General features: G+C 28.5%; 1 protein-coding gene across 1 annotated transcript; it reads right to left on the bottom strand.

Moving 5' to 3' along the window:
• LOC113375539 lies at nucleotides 1-27,861 on the bottom strand. Its single transcript, XM_026615472.1, has 10 exons — nucleotides 27,731-27,861; nucleotides 25,067-25,330; nucleotides 24,753-24,980; nucleotides 24,315-24,482; nucleotides 21,124-21,382; nucleotides 8,677-8,828; nucleotides 7,812-8,069; nucleotides 4,707-4,934; nucleotides 4,400-4,567; nucleotides 1-310 (listed from the first exon to the last, which is right to left on the bottom strand). Exons 1-10 carry the CDS (start codon nucleotides 27,859-27,861, stop codon nucleotides 1-3), a joined length of 2,166 nt encoding a protein of 721 aa, XP_026471257.1.

Below are 27,861 nucleotides of genomic sequence, written 5' to 3'. Positions count from 1 at the left end.
CTATAGAAACGGATGCCGTATATTATCTCGGCAATCTTCAGTTCTTAACACTTTGTTAAATTTTTCATAAATCTTCGGTTCCTCACTATTATAATTGAGGGCTTCGCAAACGCGACAGTAATGGACCGAAGGGGAACCGAAGTAGGCGTGCTCCTGCTTCACGTCAAAATACTTGCGCCACTCGTGTAAACCTCGCAGAATCTCCTTGCTGGAACAATAGCCTTGCAGGCACTCTGCCAACTGTTTCGGACTCGCAAAATCGTCGACCGTCAGATATGATCCCATGGGAAGGAATTGGGAATAGGTTTTACTAAGACAAAAATACAGTTCTGGTCAAGTATTATCAAGACATTTATACATAATTTATACATTATTATTTAAATCGAATTTTACATCATATATATATATATATATATATATATATATATATATATTAGGGTGGTCCTTAAAATGGTCATTCTCGAATTTCCTTGCTCCCAGAGGCTCAAATGGTTCCAAATTGATAAAAAACAATTTTCTGAAAGTTTTAACTCTTAATATTAACGTTTAGATAGAGCGCAATTCAATCAAACTTCGTATGGAAAAAGCATGGACAAAATGATAAAACAACAAAATGATAAAACAACAAATTGATAAAACGTCGAGTTATGATAAATTTTAAATAATTGTAAAATTAAAATAAATAATATATTTTATTATAAAAAAGCTTATTCAAAACGAACATGTTGTCAGCTTGGAGTATGTGTTACATGTAACAGCTAAGCTATTAATAATTGGAACATTTAAAACTCATGATTTTTGACAATTTCTTGTTACATTCTAGTAAAATTATTACTAAAATATTACTAAAAAAGTTGTCAAGAATCATTCGTTTTAAATGCTCCAATTATTAATAGCTTGGTTTATTACTGTGTAATAGTATAGTGTATTTTTGTGTAATTAATTTTCTGTTAGTATTTATATGAAAGTCTATAATTTTATATCATTTTTCTTCTACATTTTTTATAAAGTTTCTGGTTGGTTCAGAAACTAGGTTTCGACATAAAATTAGAAGACATGATGTAGATGTAAAAATGAACTCAAGCGTGTGGACTAATAAACTTTTACTGTATATATATATATATATATATATATATATATATATATATATACAGGGCCGGTCCTGGGGTACTTAGCGCCCGCATGCAACTTTTTTTCTAGCGCCCCCCCCCCCTATTAATTTTAACTTAACTCTTACAGTTTATCATTAAAATTACATAAATATTTACAATTTTTTTTAAAATTAATTTTTGATTATTCTGGATTTAGTACACAAAAATCAGATTATAATCCAAAAGCGTATAAAATACATTGATTTGAAATTTGTTTAGAAAATCGAGGCGATTCGCGGGTTGATTACAATCAAATATTTTTAAATTTTCGTGCAATATTAATATTTGGGTTTTGAAACATTGTACTAATTTATTATGCGATTTATTCTATTGAGCGAATCATGCCAAGAGAGCTTTTCATTTTCAATCATAACACCCATATTTCATGTTGGATTTTTTAAATTTTAGTTTAATTTAATTTTTCATTACTTACAATATCCAAATTTGCGTCGTAAACTTCTCCTTATTGATATCGTAAGACCCGAATTGTAATCATCTTTGCTTTTCCGTCATATTCAGAGTATCAGATTGTTTCAATTGTGATTGTAATCAATTGTTAACGGAGTAATTTCTTGAACCATATTGAAAAAAACTAATTATATTTGATATGTATTATTTCTGCATAGTTAATAATTTTTAAATTTAGAGTATGGACACCGCTAGGTATAAAAAAAACCTTAAGATTATCGTTTCAAAGTAAATTTTGCTTTCATTTTTTATATTTGTTCCATTTTCATAACCCTAACCACGCATGTATTCAACATTCAAAGTTCATCAGATGAGAAACATTTGCAACAAAAACAAAAGTTACAATTCAATTTCTCGGAATAAACATGCCATTTTCTAAGCACAGACTCCCCATTCTTCATTTTTCCTATTAAAATTTGTTTATATTTTTTAACAAGTTCCGTTTGAACTAAATCATCTCACAATTTTTCGTCAATAATGCTCAATAATTAACTTAATCTTTCGCAGATTTGCGCTTACGGTCTTGAACATTGGATAATTTCTTTTTTGATTCCACGGTAACTTCAAACAAAGAAAAAATTGAATAAGTAGATTAAGCTATGAAAAGAGCTGTTATTTACTAATTTGCAGAGTTATTAATCGGTTAATTGTTTCTACTGATATCACATTGCAAAATATATACGCTTTTTGTCTCTCCGTATCCCTAGTTAAGTAAGATTGTTTGTTATAATTTATTAACTATTCTAGATTTCATATAAATAATGAAAAATATAAATAATATATTATAAATTTAATTTCCGAAACTCGTTTTGGCGCCCCCTAAGGCGTGCGCCCGCATTTTTTGCATGCATGGCATGCAAGGCAGGAGCGGCCCTGTATATATAGGACAATTAAGTTATGATCGTTTTTAAATATATATATATATATTTATATATATATATATATATATATATATATATATATATATATATACAGTACAGGCCAAAAGTTTCCGGACACTTGAAAAAAATCTCATTTTCTGAGTTTTTAGCTATATTTTTCATATAAAAATAATTTTATTCAAGTTGGTTTTGTACATTCTACGTAGTATTAATATTTAGTGACTGATTTGTAACCAATTTGTGAGAAATAGTAGACTAATTAGTAATGAAAATGTTAAAATGTCACTGCAGTCGATTTTCCTGAATATGACCACCCTTTGTTTTGATCACTGCAGCGCATATTTTTGGTAATCTTTCGACGAGTTTTTGCAAGGTTTGCGCAGGTATGTTCTTCCAGGACTCGTTAAGGCAATTCCAAAGGGCAGGGAGGCTGCTTGGAAGCAAATCAGTCAGACAAATGCACTACAGTTCTATTGGATTAAGATTCATTATTTGAAGTATTTTTTCATCTTGTTTTCGCTTCAAATAATTGGCACAGAGTCGGGAAGTGTGTTTAGGGTCATTATCTTGTTGAAAAATAAATTTTGGACCAATTAAATTGAAACCAGATGGAATGGCGTGGCGCTCAAGTATGCTATGATACTGTTCTTTCTTTAAAGTTCCATGTATTTTGACAAGCGATCCGACTCCATTGAATCCAAAACAACCCCAAGCCATCACTGAACCACCACCGTGCTTGACCTTTGTCGAAATACACTTAGAATTGAGTCTTTCATTACCCTTCCTACGTCGATGACTTCCGAAAAGTTCGAATTTTGACTCATCCGTCCATAAAACTGATTTCCATTGATTGATGGTCCAATTTAAGTGGGTTTTGGCAAATTGCAATCTCTTTTGTTTATTTACTGCTCGCAGAAGTGGTTTTTTGAGTGGCCTGCACAATCGCCGGATCTTAATCCAATAGAGCTGTTGTGGGACGAGCTTAAATGCCTCATGAAGGATTTGCATCCAACCAGCCTCCCTACCCTGTGGAATTGCCTTAACGAGTCCTGGAAGAACATACCTGCGCAAACATTGCAAAAACTTGTCAAAAGATTACCAAAAATATGCGCTGCAGCGATCAAAGCAAAGGGTGGTCATATTCAGGAAAATCGACTGTGACATTTTAACATTTTCATTGCTAATTAGTCCGTCATTTCTCACAAATTGGTTACAAATCAGTCACTAAATATTAATACTACGTAGAATGTACAAAACTAACTTGAATAAAATTAATTTTATATGAAAAATATAGCTAAAAACTCAGAAAATGAGATTTTTCATGTGTCCGGAAACTTTTGGCCTGTACTGTATATATATATATATATATATATATATATATATATATTAAAAAACGATCATAACTTAATTGTCCTATAAGCTGTTGTGATGCTTTGACTTTACTAACTACGCCGGTTTTATCGATGGTAACCTAAACAGTTGTTCTATCTCTACTATTTATTATTACAATTTTCTAATAAATTAAATTTCTTATTTGATTCCGACAATTCCGCATAAGAGCTATTTTCACTTGGAAACATAATGTTTATTTATATTTCCAAGTGAAGATCGATGTCACTACTGCCTTGCATCCTAAGATCTCTGACGAAAATCCCATAACTTTAACTACTAATTCACTAATTCTATTATAGAAATATGTCCTAACAATAACTAACCTTTCACAATATTATTTTGTAACTTATGAATACGGAAATCTAAATCTATGAATTTAAAAACGGAAAAATGAAATAATATCAAATTTCTACTACATATATTATATATATAATAACACAATGGAATAAATTTCACTATGTTTTGATATCATCAATAAAAATAGTAGGTTTTGTAAAAGTAACTCACCTTTGGGCATCGCCACCCATAACAATTGGAACAGCACCCTTACTTAAAGCGTTCCACCAAACCTTCTCTGTTATGTACTGGTCGCAGAGTCTATTCTCAAAAGCCAAGTAAAATTTAAATTGTTCTAATTCTGGACAATCTATCCCATAATGCAATTGAGCTCGGCACCTGTAAAAATCGTTGGATACGATAATGCTTTATGAAATATACATAATTAAATTTTATAATCACTGATCATAACTTTTGGTAGTAATTTTATTTGTTTAAATATTCTAATTAAATATCATTATTCATTTCAAGAACTCACATAGTAGAATTTCCACACGCTCCTAGTATTGTCAATGGCATGTGTTTGGATAATTCTTTAACATATCTCCATCTCAATGACTCTGCTTTGCAATTCGATATCATGATAGCTGCCAAATGTTTCTTATTTCCAAGTATTTTATCAATGTTGGCTTGATGTACCTTTTCGTCAATTGGGTCTTTTCTCAACACAGTTCTTCCATAAGCTACAGGAACATCCGCATCATATCTATAATGCAATATTTCAAATATTAATAAGTATTAATTGTGCATTTTATTATTATTAATTTGGTGAACTAATTGTATGTTATGTTTTCGGTGGCAATCAATGATGTCATAAAAAAATTGTAAGTATAAAATTCATAAATCCAGATCTAATTTGATCATATTTACCTCACCTGATAAGAACTTTTAGTTTGCCTATAAAATAGATGATTAAACTTGGTCAAAAAAGTCCTGATTTGTAGAACGCACGCACCAGGATGGCATTGATGGATTAACTACTTTATTTATACTCTTAATAAAATATATTTAACCATCTCGCCAAGTAAGTAACGAAGTGCTTATGATGAGTCTGTGGTATATGATCTAGTGATGAGGACGTGTCGCCTTGTTGGATTAAAAACTTATGATGTTTTCAGTTCTGCTAGTGACATGAAGAATGGTAGTTATAGATGAGAAAAGAAGTTGTGATGTATAGAAAAAGAAGAAAAAATGTCAGAAAAATTATAAGTAGCGATAAATAGTGACGTCAAAGAGCTGAAAAATTAATTGGTTCAATTCAATTCCATCAATTCCAAACCAAAAGCACATTCTATTTTTGTTCACGTACTACTTCATTTATGGTAAGTACAGACAAAATGACATGGTGTTTTGGACTGAACTAAATACTATAATAACGTATTTATTAAGAAAAAAAAATGCAAATAATTACCATTTGTAGATATAGTATGGACAAAATGAATATAGGGCAAGGACATACACAAATATTTTTTAAGAAGATAGTTCATAAATAAATCGTTTAGACCAGTGATTCCCAACCTTTTTTGGGTCCCGCCCCACCTTAAGGTTCCTAAAAACGTTATGCTCCCCCCATACAATTTTTTTTTGTTCCTGAAAAAATACAAATGATAACTTTCAAGATAAAATCACTATTAAATTCTGATTAGACATCATAAGTCAAGAATAAGTCAAAAAAACGAAAATTTCAAACTAATTTTATTACTAAACTTTTTAAAAAGTCAGGTCAGCCCGGGAGTGAAAATATAACTTCGACACTAGGCAAGCAAGGTTAAAAACTAGGATCTAAGTTCAATCTAGCATTTTTTGTTGAATGTTTTACCGATACTATACTAAATTAAATTCAAATCACAAAAATTTTCAAATTGCCCCCCTGAATTTACAAATTGCCCACCGGTGGGGCGTGTGCCCCACGTTGGGAATCACTGGTTTAGACCCTTTTGAAACATCAGCACATAACGCATGAGTCTAAAGGGAGAAAGTCATGCATTGTTGCCAATCTTTGCCGGGCTCAAAACGTAACTAGCTGTAAGTGGAATTCTGTTTTAAGGCAATTAAGGCATCGTGCCTTAAGGCAAATTGCTGGAACTTCCCGTACCAAAAATTATTATTTTTTATTAACGGATAAACATTGGTACGAAACCCATAGGAATGTAAACAAAATTTATACTTATTGTTAAAATCTCTATAAAATATCTGATAATTTGTTGTGCATATGTCTAATGATCATTTTTGACCGCCAAATGGCATTTTTTTTACTTTTTTCGTTAGATCTCCGAAACCGCTAGACCGCTGATCAATTCTTAATCTTGTCAATACAAGTAAAATGTTTTTTGAATTTTAAAAATCGAACGCTCCGTTCTCTTAAAAACTGAGTTACCGTTTTCGGCACTTTTTGCTCCGTATCGACGGCGACGAGAATTATTCAAATCAGTTGATCCGTGTTCCCGAAATCGTCGACGAAAAGTTGTATCCGAAAACACACACATACAGGCACATACACACACACAGAGACATACATCCATTTTTTTCTAAGGTATGCCAAAGTATTCAGAAACCTTTAAAACGTCGAGAAATGCAAAAATTTTCATTTTCGATTTTTTTGCGAGTACTATAACTTGCTCTACGGGAAGTTAAAAAAGCCTTTGTTTGTTTGCTTGCAGTAAATGCAAGTCTTTTCCCTCTGCCGGCTGATTCTTTGGTCTGTTTTTAGAAGTAGTCAGAGTATAAGTTAAAAGCCAATCATCTTTGACAGGTTTTAACTTTCTTTTTCTTGGCCTTGAATGAACCACCCTGTAGTGCTGCAGAAAGGTACTATATCATCTTTTCCCCTGTATAAGTATGTCATTTTGTGCGAAAGGGAACAAAAAGAAGTAAATAATCAAAATTCTATTAAACACCTGATAATTGCAATAAAATTTATCGAAACCCCTAGTACTGGCATAAGTTTATTGGTTTTAATATGAGTAATTAGAAATAACAATAAATAAGTCCCAAATAACATGACAAAACTACCCTCAAAATAAACTTTTGACTGTGACAATAAAGACCAACATATTATAGGATTATGATTATGGATTATGATATAAGTATCAGATATTTTATGAAGATTTTAATAATACGTATAAATTTTGTTGACATTTCTATGGGCTCCGTAACATCGTTTGTCCGTAAGACGGCGACGAGGCGCTTACGCGCTTCAATAGTTCGTGTCCATGCAGCTGAAGTAGTGCGATTACTTTGAAAAAAGTTCAAAATTTCCAAAATATTTCAAAATAAAAAAACTTTTTTTTTCGAAAAAAGTCAATTATTTTAAAAAATTTAAATTTTCTCAAAAATTTAATCTCTTTTTTAAAAAAAATAATTTTTGGTTCGGGAAGTTTCAGCAATTTGCCTTAAGGCACGATGCCATACAACACTAGTTTCAACCAAATTCGTGAAACAGTAACAAGATATGATTAAAGCTTTCTATAATTTCTGTGGTACGCATGCAGTTCAAAATTTCATGCTATTTATATTACTTATTAAACTCAGAAGATTCTAATTAACTTCCTAATAAATATCATTATTCATCCTATGCTTATACCTATAAGTCATGGACCAATTAAACACACCGTCCAGCTTCGGCGTAAGAGGTTTTGCGCAGAAAAAGGCGTTTGGAGGAGATTCATCACTAAGAAAAATCCAGCGCTGTCCTGGTGGACGCAACCCGTGCTCGACTGGCAGATCAGATATTTTGCAGGTTTTATGCAGATGAATAATTACAGCATCTGCATCTTTTAGTTCTTTGCTATCGTATGTCAAATGACAATTCTGAACGGAACATTCCGCAAACGGGTTTTTCCTAACCAGAAATGTATTAAATAGTGAAAACTAAAATTACATAGGGATCGTTCAAGTATTACGTAAGCAGATTTATTACAATTATTTACCCCCTCATCCCCCTTGTCAGCAAAAGTAAGCAAAGCACTTACCCCCTACATCCATGCTTATGTAAACATTTTGCAATTAATGTAAAAATATAAAAAGACTACCTATGACGTAATCATCATGCAGACTCCCCTGCCCCCCATGTCAACCCAAAATAAGCAAATCAACAACCTCCCCGCCCCCCTAGAGTGCTTACGTAATACTTGACGGCCCCATACGTGTAAGATATTGATATCAAAAATACTACTTCAAAATTAATAATAAATATTGATTATATATATATATATATATATATATATATATATATATTAGTTAGACATAAAACAAATTTATTACAGAAGAAATGGCTCTGCTGATCACTAAAATAATAAAAATTTCTGGGTTATTACTAATAAAGAAGCTGTCTGATCTTTACTAAAAACTAATCAGCACGATACCTATTGCTTATATTGTGATAATAATACAATTTAATCAATTTAATAATATTAGTATTACGTTATAAATCATCATATTTTACTAACTTCTTTGTTCCAAAATTCTTTAAATGTCTTCGCTCTAAGAACTCCCCATGCTTGTGTACAAGAATTTTAAAATTTTTGTCTCTTGCATTCGGTAAAGTTCTATTTAGGTATAATATTTGCCCCAGAACTGACATAGAAGATACCTGTTTAAATGAAATAAAAATGTTTGAAATATAATATATATATATATATATATATATATATATATATATATTAGGGTGGTCCTTAAAATGATCATTTTTGAATTTCCTTGCTCCCAGGGGCTCAAATGCTTCCAATTGATAAAAAACAAATTCTCTAAAAGTTTCAGCTTTTAATATTAACTCTAACATAGTTAGTTATTTAAAACAAAGTTTTTTTTGCTCTTCTTTCTAAGTAAATACTTATTTTAGGAAATATATCAAATTTTTATTGTATTTTGTTATTTATGATCAAACTAATTAAATACAATGTTATGAAACAAATGGAATTTTACCCATGTTATTTCCATAGAAACTTTGGTTGAAGTGCGGATATCTTAAAGGTAATGTTAAGAGCTAAAACTTTCAGAGAATAGTTTTTTATCAATTTGGAAGCATTAGAGCCCCCTGGAAGCAAGAAAATTCAAAAACATCCATATTAAGGCCCACACTAATGTATGCATTAGATCTATATTTTTTATTAGTTCGACTTAGTAACTAAAAACGAAAAAAAGGTTGCTTAAATATAGTTTTTAGTAGGTGGCTAGGCGCCTAAAAACAAAAGCACAATTTTAAATAACGTCAAAACCTTATATTTTAATAGTAATTGTGTGAAATGAATCATAAGCAAATTGACTACAAATTCAATCAACTCCAAACATGTTCTTTAGAATTATTATGCCAGGGTTTATAAGTTCAGTTGGTACTTTTTACCCCGCCCAAGTGTAAGCTTTTACAGAGGTTATTTAGGTTACTTAAAATTTATATTAAGGTCTCGTATAAAACTAAATAACAGTGCTCACAAAAAAGTAACAACAAAAGAAAATATTTTTGTTACGGATTTTCATACATTGCCGTTTATCTCCCGATAGCGACGTCGTAAGAATCGAGGTGATGGCTAGTTATACATCTTTTTCCCTCTACTTTCAAATATTTCAAAAAATCCTAGTTTTAATGGTTTTTGTAATATCGGTATTGGACCTTTAAGCCCCGCTCTACTCTATATAATATTCATAATAATCAAATAATCGAAGAAATAACAAACTCAAAACCTTCTATTGGATAAAGTTTTTGGATACTGGATTTTGAAACAAAATTCAGTAAATTTATTTGAAATACTTTATTTATCTGTATCTGTAATGTTTATTTAATTGTTAAAAATAAAATTTAATAAACACTGAATAAAAAGTATTTAATTTTCGTTTTATTGCAATAAATAATTTTATTTAAATAAATAAATAAATAAATATATATATATATATATATATATATATGATTTAGATTTTTTTGTTCGACGTTGAGACATATTTTTGAATGTTGATTTTCAACCAATAAATAATAAAATATTTATTTATACGTTTCGACACTGTTGTGTGTCATAATTCAGCAATTTTTTGTTTTTACAGTATCTAAAAGAAGAAGCAAAGAACTTTGCTTGCAACGAACACTACATAAATCTTTAGTTTAAATTTAAAACTAAATTGTTATTTTATAATTGTTTATTTTCTATAGTTTTTTTAATTTTTGTTATTTTTTCTTGTGTGGTATGTATCAATTTTTTATTTGTCATTTTTTAATCTATAATATATTTTAAATTTAGTCTTTTTTAAACTTTGTAAATTTTTTTTAGATATTGTATCAAAAAATTTCTGATGGCACACAACAGTGTCGAAACGTATAAATAAATATTTTATTATTTATTGTTTTCTTTTATTTCGACGATATATATATATATATATATATATATATATTTATTTAATAGACAAGTCCTGGATTTTTTCAATAAATTGATTTATGTTTCTTTTCCGAACAATAAATTCACTAAATAAAAAACAATTTGTTTTTTATAGATGTTTAATTACAACGTTTCGGAACTAGGTACGTTCCATCATCAGGTTTCTTCTGCCTTTTTATATAGACTAACTCTATTAATGGCGAAGAATACAGAATGTTTATTAAAAAATTTTTACTTACATCTACAAAAAACAAATTGTTTTTTATTTATTGGATTTATTGTTCAATATATATATATATATATATATATATATATATATATATATATATATGTGTGTGTGTGTGTGTGTGTGTGTGTATATGTGTGGGTAAGTCACAATGAAAATACTAACTTGGGCATCACTGAATTTGTGCCAGTTCCATGGCTTATCGATGTCATCGGAATTATTTTTGGAACTTGTGTTATATACAAACCAACATTTTATTATTACAGCTGTATATACAATAACAAATATCAGTTTCCAATGCCTATATATCAAAGCGAATACGGGCCTTAACTTGGTTGGACAGACGAAGTCTCTTAGACCCATTTTATCAAATGAAAAAAGAAACTGAAAACAAATTATCATCAATGATTAATAATATAAACATATTGACTTTTTTCGATATTATCGTCCACCTAGATCTATACAGTTATATAATAAAAAACGATAAGGCGAAAAACTTATTACAGTTTCCATGTACGAGTAAAAAAAATTATGCTTTGAACAAAGCGAAACTTATTGAATTTATTATTCCCATGCGATATTGGCCTACCAAATGATAAAGAAATAAATGCATAAAAAATTACATAAATTATTTCTAGCATGTTATATATTCTATAATATAGAATATATTATACAATATCTATATCCTTAATTTACTGATTATGTTTTAAAGCCCAAATTGATCACATACAATTAATAAATTATGTTTATATATAAAAGAAATAGGGCTTGAAACATTATTCCTATTATATGACATAAAGAAAGTCATATTGTTAAAACAACTTGGTCTTCGGGCAGACTACCTTTTATTATTATGATTGTTAATTAAACGTTAGATAATTTTTTAAACTAATAATAATTTGTTTTAACAAGTTTTTAAAATTAGCCATTTTTATTAATGAATTTAAATAATATTTTACGCATGTACAAATTAATAGACAAATCATATTAAAATCAGGATGAAAAATACACAATATTAGCCAATAGTATGAATATTTAGTAAAACCAATAATAATAAAGCAAATAATTATTTTTATAACTATTATGCACGCATATATGTAAATATTTGCAAATTTTAAATATAATTAATATGTCTACAAATTTCTGTAAATAAATCATATAAATTAAGTACGAGGCATGGTATTTTAAATATAAACTTAGATTATTTTCTATTCCAAATTAACTTACTTGTTTTTCCGTTAACCGCCTTGTACTTATTTCTTGTTAATATAAATGTTTTACATTTTTTCACTCGATAAACAATTTCTAGTTTTCATTTAGGCACGAAAATAACCAAATTCACATTTACTTTAATTCAAACAGCATATCTTTCAAATTCGATGGCTTTTAAGTATGAATTTGAAATAAACGATTCAATAATATTTTAAAAGAAATATTAATATAAGTACGCTTTTTATATATACTTAGTACCACATTTTTTGTGAACAACAAACAAATTTAACAAAAACAATTTAAAAAAAACGATCAACGCTTATCCAATATCAAATAAAATACTGTCTACGAGTTTTTTTTACATCACCTGGAAGAGTGATTATTACAAAGCTTTATCAGCAAATCAATATAGCCTATATTGATTTGCTGATAAAGCTTTGTAATAATTATTGCCGTATTCAGAGAATTGCAAACTGTTTCAACAAAAAGAAAAGTAATTTACTTGTTTATATTTTTAGTTTAATAAAAACAAATTTATATTCGCTAATGCTTAGGTTTCATATCGACTTGACAAATCACGAAATAAATTATTATTGAAACATGAAGCCTTGATATAAATTGATACAATTGTTTTCCATTGTTTTAGAAAATAAATAATATCAAATATTTTCTCATCATATTGAATGTTTGAAAAGCAATATATGGGCGTATCTAGTACATAATTATAAATGTATATTGGTGTTTATAATTGAAGTTTGCAAACATTGATTGCTGTTTTTGCGAATTGCAAGATTAATATGTAATTTGTCGCCAAAACGGCAAAATCCGAGTGGAATGGGTTAAACTTAACGACAAATATTAAAATTGTTAATTTTGAATGGCAAGTATTAACACTTTCTAATCGGTATATTAAAGTGTTATACATATCTCTCAACTCGGACTTTTTTTAAATGAGGTAATTTTGCTTAACTAAATAAAAAAATAAAACCACGCGTGTATAAAAATATATATTAAAATATTCTTGGGGAATAGATACGGTTATCGTGCCCACATTCAGAACAACCCCAATAATTGCCGTTTTTCTTCTACTGTATCTATGGTAACTTACAACTTGTAAGTTGTAAGTTACAAGTATCTGGAATTTGTGGTATGTCTTTTAGCAACTCATTTTCAATTTCATCTTCTAAAATTTTTTCGGCGTTTCAACATTTTTTCTGAAATATAATATATGAGAATTCACTAAACTTTACCCAAACACGTTAGACATAAAACTGATTATGAATAATATTCAAAACGCAAAATCGGCATAAGAAATCATAATGTAAAGAAATCTTTAGAATTTGACTATTATTCTATTATATATAATATTTGTATGTGCACATTTGCAACGGACACAGTTGCGTATTATGTATGTAGTTTTCATTATAGATTAAGTACAATGACCAACCATTTTAACCCGGAAGTAAATTACTTATTGTAAAAATTGTAAAAATGATCAATTGTTAATTGTACCATCTGGCTCGGAAAGAAAACTCTTTAATTATTTAAATGGATATATATATATATATATATATATATATATATATCTAACCAGCCATCATCTTGTTTTTACAACATCGCTATCGGGTGATATACGGCTTTGAAAAACCATAGCAAAAGTATTTTCTTTCATTGTTAGTTTTTTTGGTTGTGAGCACTGTTATTTAATTTACAAGAACTTATTATTCTTTTTATGTATATGTTATTTAATTGTGTTGTTATTTAAGATGTGTTGTTATTTTCAAGTTATGTTCAAGAGCTTTTTCTATATAACCTCTATGAAAACTTACAGGACCACCTGAGCCTTTGCCCTAACAAACAATAAAAATTAGTACATAGAAAAGTAAATTAGGTTAAAAAGAGCAATGTTACAAAAGATAAGTTAAATAAATAGTTATTCCAACTCAGCTGATGTTTATTTTTGACGAAATACCATATTATATACAGTGCTATCTGTAAAAAATGCACCCATGAAATTCATATTTCGCATTGGTGTACCTATTAGTTCGCAAAATTTTTTTGAAAATAAAAATAACACATTCGACCATTTTACTCCGCCTATTGGGTAAAATTTTGGAAAACAGCAAGAAAAACACATTTTTTAATAATAAAACTGGGAGTTTTACTGAACATAGTGAGTGGTATGTTTGATATGTGTTATTTGTTGTGATATAATTGGTTTAGTTTTCACTATATAATCAATGAAATTGGACCTTTGTGCCCCGCCTACTCCAATACAATTACAAATATCATAAGATGTCAGTTGCAAACATTTGTTAAAGGGATAATTAAAGTGTTAACTGTGGTAATTGAGAATCATAATTTTATTTGAAGCAGTTCTACATTTAACATCACTCATATTTGTGCAAATAGTAATTCGAAAAACAATAATTATTATTTTTAACTGAACGGTGTAAATATTAGTATAGGATAATAAAAAAGTGTAGATGTGGGTACAGGACAACGTCTGTCGGGTCATCTAGTATATATATATATATATAAGCAAAGCTTAGTATATGCATATATATATATATATATATATATATATATTTATGTCTGTGTATGTGTGTGTTACTCCAAAAATATTTTTATCAATATATTTTTCAAGAAAACGTAAAAAAAATAAACGGCACCCAATGTTTAGAATCCGCTGCATGACAATGTTAATACAAACGCGCTAATAATGAAAGAAAACAGAAAATACACAACTATCCTTCCACGAGGTTCACGGCGACAATTCATCATAAGCTTGTGGCACCTGTATAACTTAATCATTACATGATCATAAGCATACAATTGTGATACAAGATAAATGACTCCATCAATAAAATCGATTTACCGACGTTACCTAGTTTTGCAATCGAACACTTTTCTGAGTTAGCGATTATAATGCGGATTTGAATTATTGTGTTATACGACTTTTGTGCATTCGATAAAATTTCCATTTAAGACGTTTCTGCTGATTTTACAAATGTTATGACATATATTTGATAATTATAAAGTATACTGAACAAAATAATTAAAACAGTTTCATTAAATAGTACACTTGTGCGGACATGCAACTCATCATTAAATGATTTTTTAAATACTATTAGAAAACAAATCAAGGTATAGAACTATAATAATAATAAATTTTAATATGTATTTATGCATTTAGAAGATTTAGAAATTTAATTACGGATCTAAAAATAAAAGATACATAAACTTTATATTATGTTTAAATTTTAACTTAAGTTTTACATTAATTATACATACATACATACATACATACATATATATATATATATATATATATATATATATATATACATACATATATATATGCTGTGTTAGCAGGTGTTTTTTATCAGTTTTCAAACAAATTTTGTAAACTATTGAAAAATATGATAATCTTAAAATATGACTCCCGCAAATTGTTATCTCAATTAATTTTCTGACATAACACGATAAACAGAAATAGCGACAAAAAAAACTATATTTTTATTTATTTATTTTAAATTTTATTTATTTATTTATTTATTTTGTGTCAATATTTTACAAATGTAATATAATTTAATTTAATATTTTATTATTTATTCATTTATTATTTAATTTATTTACTATAAACTTATTTATATTTAGTTAATTTTAATTATTTTTAAACATAAGTAGTTTGTTTCATGAAGATTAGTATATATATATATATATATATATATATATATATATATATATATATATGTAAGTATTATATTTTATATTTTTAAACAAATTAATAAGTATAGTAAATAACCAATAATAAGTAAAAAACCAATAATAAGATATGTACTCTATATTACATTATATTCACAGACTGTAATTGTGTCATACCGCAGTGCCCGAAATGGGCAATTTTTAATTGAGAACATATTTTTAATCGACATTTTTAATTAAAAATTGATATAATTACTGCATGACATCAGGGCATCCAGAGCGGGGGTTCAAATTCATGGTTATGTCCACACAAGACAGTGCGCTTAACCGTTGTACCATGGATCATTTTGCATACATATATATATATATATATATATATATATATATATATATATATATATAAAACATTTTTTATAAACGAACCATTTCCTTTCATAGAATATTTTTTCTCCTAGCGACATCTATTTTTCAACTGGGCCCTATTCTTTCTCTTTTCTATTTGATATTTCGTGACTCATCTATTTGACCTTGATAGAGAATTCAGACTCCAACGATCGTTGGTGGGGCAGTATAATGAATGACTTGTAACGGATAACACATAATGCTAATTGAGGTTTCCATATATTAGATTTTAAATTATAACACACTGATGTTGAGACAAACCTAGTCTCAAAACGTTTGTAATACATATATATATATATATATATATATATATATATATATATGATTTTGTAGTTATTTTTGATGTTGAGATATATCTATAGGGCGATACATCAAAGCAAAAAACAAAGATTTAATAATTAATCTTTAATTCCAAACGTTTCGACATTCAATTTGGTGTCATCATCAGTGGATCTAAAATCAGTGAAAAAATTGATATAACCAGGTAATTATGAGATTTGTGCATTGGTATAGAAACTATAAGAGGAAAATTAACAGAACAGCAGCACTTAACAACAAAACGATAAAATAATAGAGGTATTAAATATTAATTTATAAATCGTTTTTTTCTCTGATGTATCGCCTTATAAGAACTTATATATATACATATATATATATATATATATATATATAAGGGTGGTCCTTAATATGGAAATTTTCGTATTTCCTTGCTCCCAAGGGCTCAAATGGTTCCAAATTGATAAAAAACAATTCTCTGAAAGTTTTAGCTCTTAATATTGTATTTTAGATAGAGCGCAATTCAATCAAAGTTTTGTAAACTTTCAGAGTTGTTTTTTATCAATTTGGAACCATTTGAGCCCTTGAGAGCAAGGAAATTCAAAAATGTCCTTATCAAGTCTGTGTGTGTATGTGTGTGTTATAATTGTACAGTATCATTTTTACTATAAGTGTTTATCTGTTATTATCTTTACCTATATTATATTTTAAGTTTAAAAAGATAACACATTTCTTTAATAATTCTGATGGCATACCAGAAGAAGCAAAACAAATTCTGGAACCGATAAATAATAATTTATTTAAAATAAAATATTTTTAATGAACATTATCGACGTGCGCGTATTTTTACCTTATAATATAATGCATATATAATGACAGTATTTAATATTTTTGATAATTATATGCATATTTCATATGCATATAAGTATTAAAAACATTAATAATTAATATTGTTGACAAACGTTGACTGTCTATGATACAATTTACCGGCTTTATTGTTTGACGTACATATAGAGGAGACTGGGTACAGTTGTGTCAGAGTACGGTAGTAAAAGTCGCCATAACAGCTAAACTATATTGATTTTGAGATAGGGTCCAAAGCGAGAAAGTTGTAGTTTGTTTGTTTGGGCCTGTTACCATAAGTCTGCACCCTACATTAACATGATCTGTAGATCGCATTGCTGTTAAAGAGCCAAAAAAGCTTCTTTGTTCTATTTTTTTCAATAATAACTGTTACGTGGATACAGATAGATTTTAATCTTTGTTAATTATTTTGATGCAATTTGAAAATTAGTGAATAATCACCAGCAATTAGTTTTTGCGTAGATAATTTAGCTCAGTCACAACGATGATTTGTTTTCAAAAGTGTTCGTTGAAAACGGTTTTGACATGTGATTGTGGAGCTTGGTTTTTCGGGTGAAGATTAAACAGAAAAAGATAAATTTAACTTAACTAAGACAAAATACGAAAGAGAAAGGAAAGTAAAATTCAATACAAAAGATTTCACAATTTTTAAAAGATTTCTGATTAACTTTGAAAAATTATTTTGTTTTGTTATATATTTTGATATTTTATTAATAAACGTTTAGATGATTATGTTATGCTGTGTTACATATTTCAGACAATAAAAGTCGTTATAAATAATTTTAGTGTTCATAGCTACTTTTATTTAAACTATTCTTATGCCTGTCATAACCGTCCTGGACGTGTGGCCGATTGCGACACTTGCCCTTTTTTTGCATGGTTTGATTTTATGACTAATCTATCGTATTTAAGGACAGTGTTTTAGCATTTCCACATAAATAAATGTTTAATTTACCAGTTAATTAACTTCTCTCTCAGCTTACTAGTAAATTAACAAATTTATGGCTTATCAAAAAAAATTAGCACAACCGTACCCAGTCTCCCCTACTTCTCACGATTTTCTCCGTGTTGAATGCTGAAAAGCGTTCGTGATTCAACAACATTACTAAAGCAACATTTATGAGAAATACATATTTTCCATGTAATTTATTTATTATAGAAACTAGTAGTTATAAAATATACAGTATACATCATATTATATCAGTTTCCGGAGATGACAATCCTTCGATATTATTTCCCATTTGTTAAATAGTGGGTGGTTATCGAATAGAAAAATCACATAATGCATGAACGCGTACAATTATCCGTTAAGTTCCTGTTGCATGAGGCATCAGATTTGCACGCAAATATCATGTTGAGCGTATATTTTATATATATTTCAAGTCGTTTGAAAATAAATGTTAATTAAATATAGTGAACTAGGTGTGTGGAGCATTTTGCTTTATAGAAAGCTGCAATTTTTTCCAAGATGTACAACGAGTTAATCATTCAGAATTGAGATTTAGCAGCTATTAAAATTGTGACAATAGAAGTTTCAAATTTTGACTCGGCTGATTATTACAAACTGTGATGAATTGTTATAATTGAACTTTTCGTAGGCCCATAATATATTAGGATTATTGCTAAAACGATGAACTGTATCATCATAGCACAAGGTTTTTAAATTTTTGAAATAGGTTCAGCCGCTTTTCAGAAAACTTCGACGAAAAGCCATTATACCATAATATATTTTAACATATACATTTTGTACATTTTCTGATTAAATTATTTTTATTTCCAAACCAAATTATTCGTATTTGCATAATTATATATAAAATATCAAATCGATGCCTAACAAAATAATATTTGATGAAAAAAAAATTAAGAATAATTAACTTGAAATGATTACGTTAAATTTAAATTCAAAAACACTGTAACATGTCAAATGTTACATTGATGTAATAATGTAAAAATTTAATTACTAAACGTACCTCGCGGAAAAACCATTGAAAACTTGTAGAATAATAAATGACCCATCTGACCGAATTTACACCCTCACTTTTATGATTTTTAGCACCCGGAAAAAAAATCAGTTGAGTTGATTGAAAATTTAATCAGCATAGTAGGAAATATTAAATTTTAAGTATGACATTAATCATACGATATTGATTTGACACGTTTTATAAATTTTTACGAATAGCTTATTACTTAATCTAAACAAATAAGTATTTATATTAAACGGATTTGCATGTTAAATATATAATACGTACATATAAAAATACATTCCTATCAAAAAATACTTTAGTCAAAGCATATTTCACTTTGGAATTGTTATACAGTCAACCCTCGGTTAACGCGGTAAGTGCGTACCGTGCAGTATGGGGACCGTGCTATAAAAAATTTAACATACTATTCAGGCTAATTCGTAGTGCGTTCTATGGAAACTTACATAGTGCAGTATGGGAACCGTGCTATGAGAGACTCAGAGTTAGTACAAATCGCACCATTTTTATCGTGCTGTATGGAGACCAAGAAATACAACTTGAAGTAGGAGTAATGCGGACGAAACGACTTTGAAATGAATTATTCAAAAATTGACGCGACGCAGTAGTCATTTCAAACGGGTTCTTAGACAGCTATTATATAATCAGGCATATCTAAAAGATAAAAGTCGATAACAAAACTTATCTTAATACCCTTTTCATATCAGGTTTCTAGAATCATTCATAGGTTGCGCAAGGAACTTATGGGCTGTTGAACAAAAACCTGTGTAATAGAAAGTCCGTGTGGTCGGCGGGATGTCGTATTTGTAGCTCCGCTTAGTATGGGAACCGTGTACCCAAAATGCCATGTTAACGGAGGGTTTACTGTATATTGTTGTAGCCCTATAATAAAATAATATATGTATATATATATATATATATATATGTTGAAAATGTTTAAATATATATATATATATATATATATATATACATACATACATATATATATATATATATATATATATATATATATACATACATACATACATACATATATATATATATATAAATATATATATATATATATATATATATATATATATATATTATTGCGTATATCATAATTTGTTATTTTATTTGTTAAGTCTGAGCCTTTGTGTTGAATTGAATTGAATAACAATATTTTTTATTTTATATTAGTTTTGCAAAGCTTACGCTTTATTTTTTCATTTATATAATATAGAAATAATAAAATAAATTTCAGGACTTTTTTGTGCAAAATATTTCTCTTTTACGTCTATCGCCCTGACGGTGGTAAGCACCATGAGCAAATTTCAATAAATAAAACTAACAACTAGTCTTCAAATAAACAATATTTCGAAGCACAGAGATTGAATTCTGATCTAATTGATCATAATCTACGAATGTTTTCTCAGAAAGACTTCCGGTTCTTATAAATTATATATTGTATTATATAAGATAACAAATGAAGAAGTGCTGAGGAAGAGTCTGAGGAAGGAAGAACTCTACTGAGCACTTTCATGGAAAGGAAAGGAAACTGGATCGAACTCATATTATAAAAAGAGAGCTTGATGCACGACTTGATGCTTGATGCAGATGATTGACTTACGAGAGAGGAAAAAATACCGAATTAAAAACCGAAGTGCAGGATCGAAAAGCATAAAAGCAAAATTTTGGGAAAGTAAATTATAACAATAAACAAGAAAGGGAAAAAAATCAATGATATGTGCTGCTCTCACCTGACCTGCCTTTGCTCAAAACACTAATTATTATTATTATTATTCTTATGCAAAATAAAAATCGCTGTGATAATTAATACAAAGGGTGCTTCAAATTCAATCGACAATCATTAGTGCGTATAACGTCATGGATGCTGTCGTAGGTTTTCGGCTCCTCGCTGTTGTAATTGAGCGCTTCGCACACGCGGCAGTAGTGGACGGAACGAGAGCCGAAGAAGGCATGCTCCTGCTTCACTTCGAAGTACTTGCGCCAGGCGTGGAAATTTCTAAGGGACTCCTCAGTAGAGCAATCGCCTTGCAAACAATCGGCTAATTTCTTAGGGCTCGAGAAGTCGTCAACCGTCAGATATGATCCCAACGGGAGAAATTGAGAATACGTTTTTCTAAAACAATAAAAATCTCAAAATGAAAAAACACCAAGAATTTATTTTATATATATGTATATATATACATATATATATATATATATATATATATATATAATTCATTTTAAATTGTTTAAGATTATTTCCAATAAATATGTGGCTTCAATTGCCTCGTCAACGTTATAAATTGATCGTTCTATTAAATAAAATTTTAGATTTATGTTTTCAAACTAATAAACATTATAAACATAAGAGCAAATTGCCACGTACTACTAGCTATATTATTATTTTCTGATATTATAATTTAGCAACATTACAAAATTTCATCAGCATCAATCAAATTCTGACCATATATATATATATATGTGTGTGTGTGTGTGTTAAAGAAGTTAGTTTTAATGTTGAGAAATATGAGTAAGTTCTTCAAGGGCATACACAATGCTGGATTTACAGTAGGAGCAATCGGGGCTACTGCCCAGGGCGGCAAATTTTGGGGGCGGCAAAATTTGGATAGTGAGAAAAAAATTCTATACAATATAATCAACTTTTTTTAACAACAATCTTTATTTTAAGAAATATAATTAACAAAACATAATACGATTGCAATGCAAAATTTTGATTGAAATAAACGATAACTAAAATTTATTATTTTGCCTTGCCTCCCTCTCCGAACGTAAATTATCAAATTGGTTAATAAGTTATCAAATTTGGCAATTTGGCTAATATAAAGATCCGTAAACAAGCTGAAAGTTTAAGAAAAATATGTTCTTCAGTTCTCGAGCCCTCTTAAAATGACGTATTTGTGCACTTCCAAGCTTATAGCGTCAAAAAAAATTTAAACTAGTGACTCATGGAATTGTGCCTTAAGACAAATTACTGAAACATCTCGTACTGAAAATTACATTTTATAAAGAGCATCAAATTTTATTGAAAAATAAAAAAACAGACTTCTAAAACACATTTTTTGTATTTTGAAATATTTCGAAAATATTTTTAACGTGTGTGCAATATTAATATTAAGGGTTTGAAACATTTTATTTATTTATTATGCGATTTATTCTGTTGAGCAAATCATGCCAAGAGAGTTAAAAAAACTAGCTTTTCATTTTCAATCATAACACTCGTATTTCATGTTGAATTTTTTAAATTTTAATCTATAATCAGTAAAAAATGCAAAGAAATTACACATTTTTTGAACTACAATGAAAAAAGAAAACTAATTATATTTGATATGTATTATTTCTGCATATATAATGAATATTAAATTTAGAGTATGGACACCACTAGGTATAAAAAAGCTTTTAGATTTTCGTTTCAAAGTAAATTTTTCTTTCATTTTTCATATTTGTTCCATTTCCATAACGAGATGCGAAACATTTGCAACAAAAACAAAAGTTAGAATTCAATTTCTCGGAATAAACATGCCATTTTCTAAGCACTTACTCCCCATTTTTTATTTTCCCGATTATAATTTGTTTATATTTTTAACAAGTTCTGTTATAACTAAATCAGCTCACAATTTTTGATCGATAATGCCCAATAATTAATTTAATCTTTCGCAGGTTTGCGCTTATGGGATAAATAACACTAGATAATTTCTTTGCCGATTCCACGGTTACTTTAAACAAAGAAAATATTGAATAAGTAGATTAAGCAATAAACAGAGCTGTTATTTACTAATTTGCAGAATAATGAATCGGTTAATTGTTTCTACTGATATCACATTGCAAAATAAATATGCTTTTTGTGTCTCCGTATCCCTAGCCCAATTTATATTGTTTATTATGATTTATCAAGTATTCTAGATTTTATATAAATAATATATCATGAATTTAATTTTCGAAACTCGTTTTGGCGCCCCTAAGGCGTGCGTCCGCATTTTTTGCATGCATCGCATGCAAGGCAGGACCGGCCCTTTATATATATATATATATATATATATATATATATATATATATATATATATATATAATATTTATAAGCCTAATCTATTTCAACCTATAACATTTGTATTTACTATTAGACAAACCCTACATACGTTTATATACGTGTACGTGTAGATAACATACATATGTCTATACCTTGCATTCTATATTACACGTCTTACATGTATCATATGCTATATTTCATCATATATACGTTCTATGCCTACTTTATATACCTAGTACACCAATCTCCTAAAACCTATATGTACCTATAATTTCCCTTACACGCTACATTAACCCTACCGAGAATCGGATCCATAATAGATAAACTGTAAGGTAGATAGGTAAAGTTATATTTAAGAATATAATACTATGCAACTTTGGACACAAATTTTGACTAAATTTTATTACAAACTTTGACGAGTTTTTAAAATTAAACTACAATCCGTAGTGCAGTAAAATTGTAGCACGTTCTTTAGGATCATAGTATCTATCGAAATAAAAAGTTCCATCGAAATTATTTTTCAACAGTTAATTACGAAAAAATGGCTCGATCAAACTTGGCCCAAAACTAATCAACACGATTCCCAAGTAATATCTTTCGAATAGTTTTTGAATTTTTAAAATCGATTCAGAATTGCGGGCTAAATCGTGGACGAAAAATGTTTCACTTTTCTACTAATTACGAAGAAACGGCTTGGCTGATCGTCACGCAAAACTGACAAACGCTAGTCTATAAAGTTACAACAAACGGCTATTAAATTTTTAAAATCGGTCCAACCGTTTTTGAGAAAACTCATTCGATTCAGAATGGCTTGAAACATCGAGAAAAATGTTTTTTGCTGTATTTCCTTTTAATAATAACTGTTACTTGTATATAGATAGATCCCTATGTTAATTTTAACACATATTTTAATTAATATTATTTAAAGTTCATGAAACTGTCATATCAATATCTGTATATAAAATCATAAGCTAAACCCAACAAATAAAAACAATTAGATTTATTTCAATATCCTACTTACCCCGCAGCATCACCGCCCATGACAACAGGAATAGCTCCTTTCTTGAAAGAATTCCACCAAACTTTTTCGGTGATATATTGATCACAAAGACTATTTTCAAAAGCTAAATAAAATCTAAATATTTCTAATACTGGACAGTCTACATTGTAATAGGTTTGACTTCGGCATCTAAAAGAAATATCAAGTATGATTTTGTAGTTTGTTAGGGTTAGGTACAAAAACGATGGAAAATCCATATGAATATCATATTAGTTTTCGTTTACAATATATATATATATATATATATATATATATATATATACATATATACATATATATATATATATATATATATATATATATATATATATATATATATATATATATATATATATATTCACACGGCGTAGAGCAAGAAACAAAACACTTCTTTTAAGAATACAGAAATGATATACTCACAAAGTAGTTTTTCCACAACCCCCCAATATTGCCAAAGGCATATGTTTTGATAATTCTTCTACGTATTTCCATTTTAACGATGTTTTTGAACAACTGGTTATTAAAATCGCTGCTAGAGCTTTTTTGCTTTTCAAAATTTTATCAACGTTAGCTTCATGAGTCAGATCATCTATTGGTTTTCTCCTCAATACGACCCTCCCATAACTTATTGGTATGTCTGCATCGTATCTGAACGAATAAAGGTATCAGATTTTTATATTTTTTTATTTCTCATAATGTGTTATAATAAATAGTATTTAAAAATCTGATAATACCTATAACTCATAGACCAATTAAAAATTTTATTCCAATCGAGTTTTGGTATCGAGCGCGTTCCACACCAAAAAGTGCGAGGTGCCGCTTCGTCGGTCATAAATATCCACCGTTGGCCACGTGGGCGCAACCCTCGTCTTTCCGGTAAATCAGCCATTCGGCAAGTTTTGCTCAAATAAATTATAACGGCATCTGCTGCATGAATATCTGCGCTATCATATGTTAAATAACAATTTTGTACCGAACAGCCCAGAAACGGATTTATTCTGAAATAACATATTTTCGAATAAAAATATAAAGTATACATGTAATAATTTTTGTATCATACTAACTTTTTCTTGCCAAAGTTTTTAATATGCCTGGCTTCTAGTAATTTTCCGTGTTTATGAATAAGAATGACATAATTTTTATTTCTTGGCTTTGGTAGTTCTTTATTTAGGTATAAGATTTGTCCCAAGGTTGACATGGATTCGATCTACGAAATATTAATTTAAAACAAATTCGCATTAATCGTTACTATTAATGTAAATGATCAAATTGAATTTATAATTGTTAGTTACTAATGTAATAATATTTTCAAACACCGTAATATTTAATAACTTTTCTCTTTGTGTATTTTGGTATTGATGTGTCTTGAACTCATCTACATTAAAACAAAATGAGTAACTATTTTATTTTAGTCGAATTTCAAAAAACAATAACAATATTCTTAAACTTTCTCTTTCATAAACTCATTTGGTTTGTGCTCGTCTCTCGGATATCTGAATGAATTGGCTAACAACTATAATGGGCATTAGTTATTACCTCCAAAATTTAGCCGTTTAAGCAAAATTATATAAAAACAACAAAATTGGGAATCGGTCTATAATCAATTATCACTAAAACTAATGTTATGTTATTATATTGAATATTCCTTCGCTACAATCTGTTATCCGCAATTAGTTCGTCTTCCGAAAAATTAAAAATAAATTTTGCATTAATATATAAAAAATAACATTCATCCTATAAATATACAAACATGCAGGTTACTACAAACTACTTTTTTCTCAAAAAGTATACTAAAGTATATATGTATAGTAAAAAGTGTACTATACGAATAAGTACTAGCCTGCTGTTGACTGAAGTTATTCCATATCCATGGTTCTTCCATATTAACTTCCATGATTTGATCTCTGCTGTCTTTACACGAGTTATACATACTTGAAAATTTAATTATAGAAACTGTGCAAAACATCATCAATAAAATAAGTAACCAATTCACGCAATCGTATACATCTTTAGGTTTCATAAAGAATAGTAATTGCAATAGTCCCATAGCCTGAAATGAAATATGTAGTATAAATTATTATTAATTAAAATAATATTGAAATTATGAATTATATACCTGATGATAGTAGTCAGAAATTCAAAATTTAGTCGGTGCAAAATGAATGATAGAATGGCACTTTGAATAACGTTGTATTAGACATTGACTATTGAATTATATAGATATTTGTTAAAATAATTACTGTTGTCGCTCTGAAACCACATTTAAAACTACCTGTTTTACAACACGTACGGTGAAAAAATTTTCTTGCGATATTCGAGCAATGTAAATAATTAATATTTAGCCAAACAAGTGAATTATGCATTGTTTGAAAGAAATTTTCACCAACAATATTTTGAACAAATATTGCTGACGGTTTCTTCAATGTACACAATTCCTTATTAACAAATCAATTAACCAATATCAATTTATCAATTTATATCTAACACCATATTCCTATAAATGTGAAAAACATTTTCGTGAAGTAATATTATTTAGCTATCGTTAATTATTAAAACAATAAATAGATGAAAAACCGTCTTATATTATAAGTTATAACAAATAATATAGGGATCAAACCTAATTTCATTCTAAATATTATATTTAGACAAAGTTGTCTTTTTGGAAATAGAACCAACTTTCGATTTCCTAAATAGGTATTATATAGTTTGTTCGATTTTTTTTTTTCAAAATAGCAATATGAAGAAATAAATAATATTTAGTAAGTAACGTATTTGAGGTTTCGATTTCGTGAGGTATAGTTCTATAAACAATAAACCTAATAAAATAAATTTATAAAGATGAAAGTTTGAGAGTAGCTGATTATTTTCATTGCATATGTTGTTATTAATATTATTTCTGTAATAAAACATAATCTGAAATACAAAGCAAATGTGTCACTCATTACTCATTGAGAACAATTCCAAAAATGTGAATGATAAACAAAATCGTGCTACAGAACTATATTTTAGTTTATTATTGGCATTCAAAGAGTTTCAATAATATTTTTGTGGGCAATGAGAACCCATTATTTTTTTAAATTATTTTTTCGTTCGCATCTTTCACAATTGCCTTTACTACAAATATTTAATCTTCAAAACAATTAAATAATTAATTAATTATTTAAAACGACGGAAATGATTCGCGACATTTTAGGTATAAAATTACGTTAAATTTATGGTTATAACAAATAACGGCAACACCGAAGTTCAAATCACTGGAGATATACTACAATTGAAAAAACTTCTTTGAAATGATTCGTTGAAAAATCAACGAATTGAACATATCGTCATTAGTCAACTTAGAAGAAACTAGATTTCTTATTGTAATAAAAACATGGCAAGTTGCCAAAAAAACCTACAATTTATAGTCTTTGGACTCTTCGTGGCACAGTCGTAAAACTTTGATTTTGCAACCACGTGGTTGCTGTATAGGATAGACAGTTCGACACCCATCTTGTACAGCTGGAAAGCAAGCAGTAGCAATATCCAT

Source organism: Ctenocephalides felis, unplaced genomic scaffold (assembly GCF_003426905.1).
Source record: "Ctenocephalides felis isolate EL2017-DRISC unplaced genomic scaffold, ASM342690v1 CF-g0.4_SCAFFOLD_01886, whole genome shotgun sequence".
Taxonomy (NCBI): Eukaryota; Metazoa; Arthropoda; class Insecta; order Siphonaptera; family Pulicidae; genus Ctenocephalides; species Ctenocephalides felis.
The sequence above is the reverse complement of the archived record's forward strand: the minus strand, read 5'-3'. Positions and strand labels throughout refer to the sequence as shown.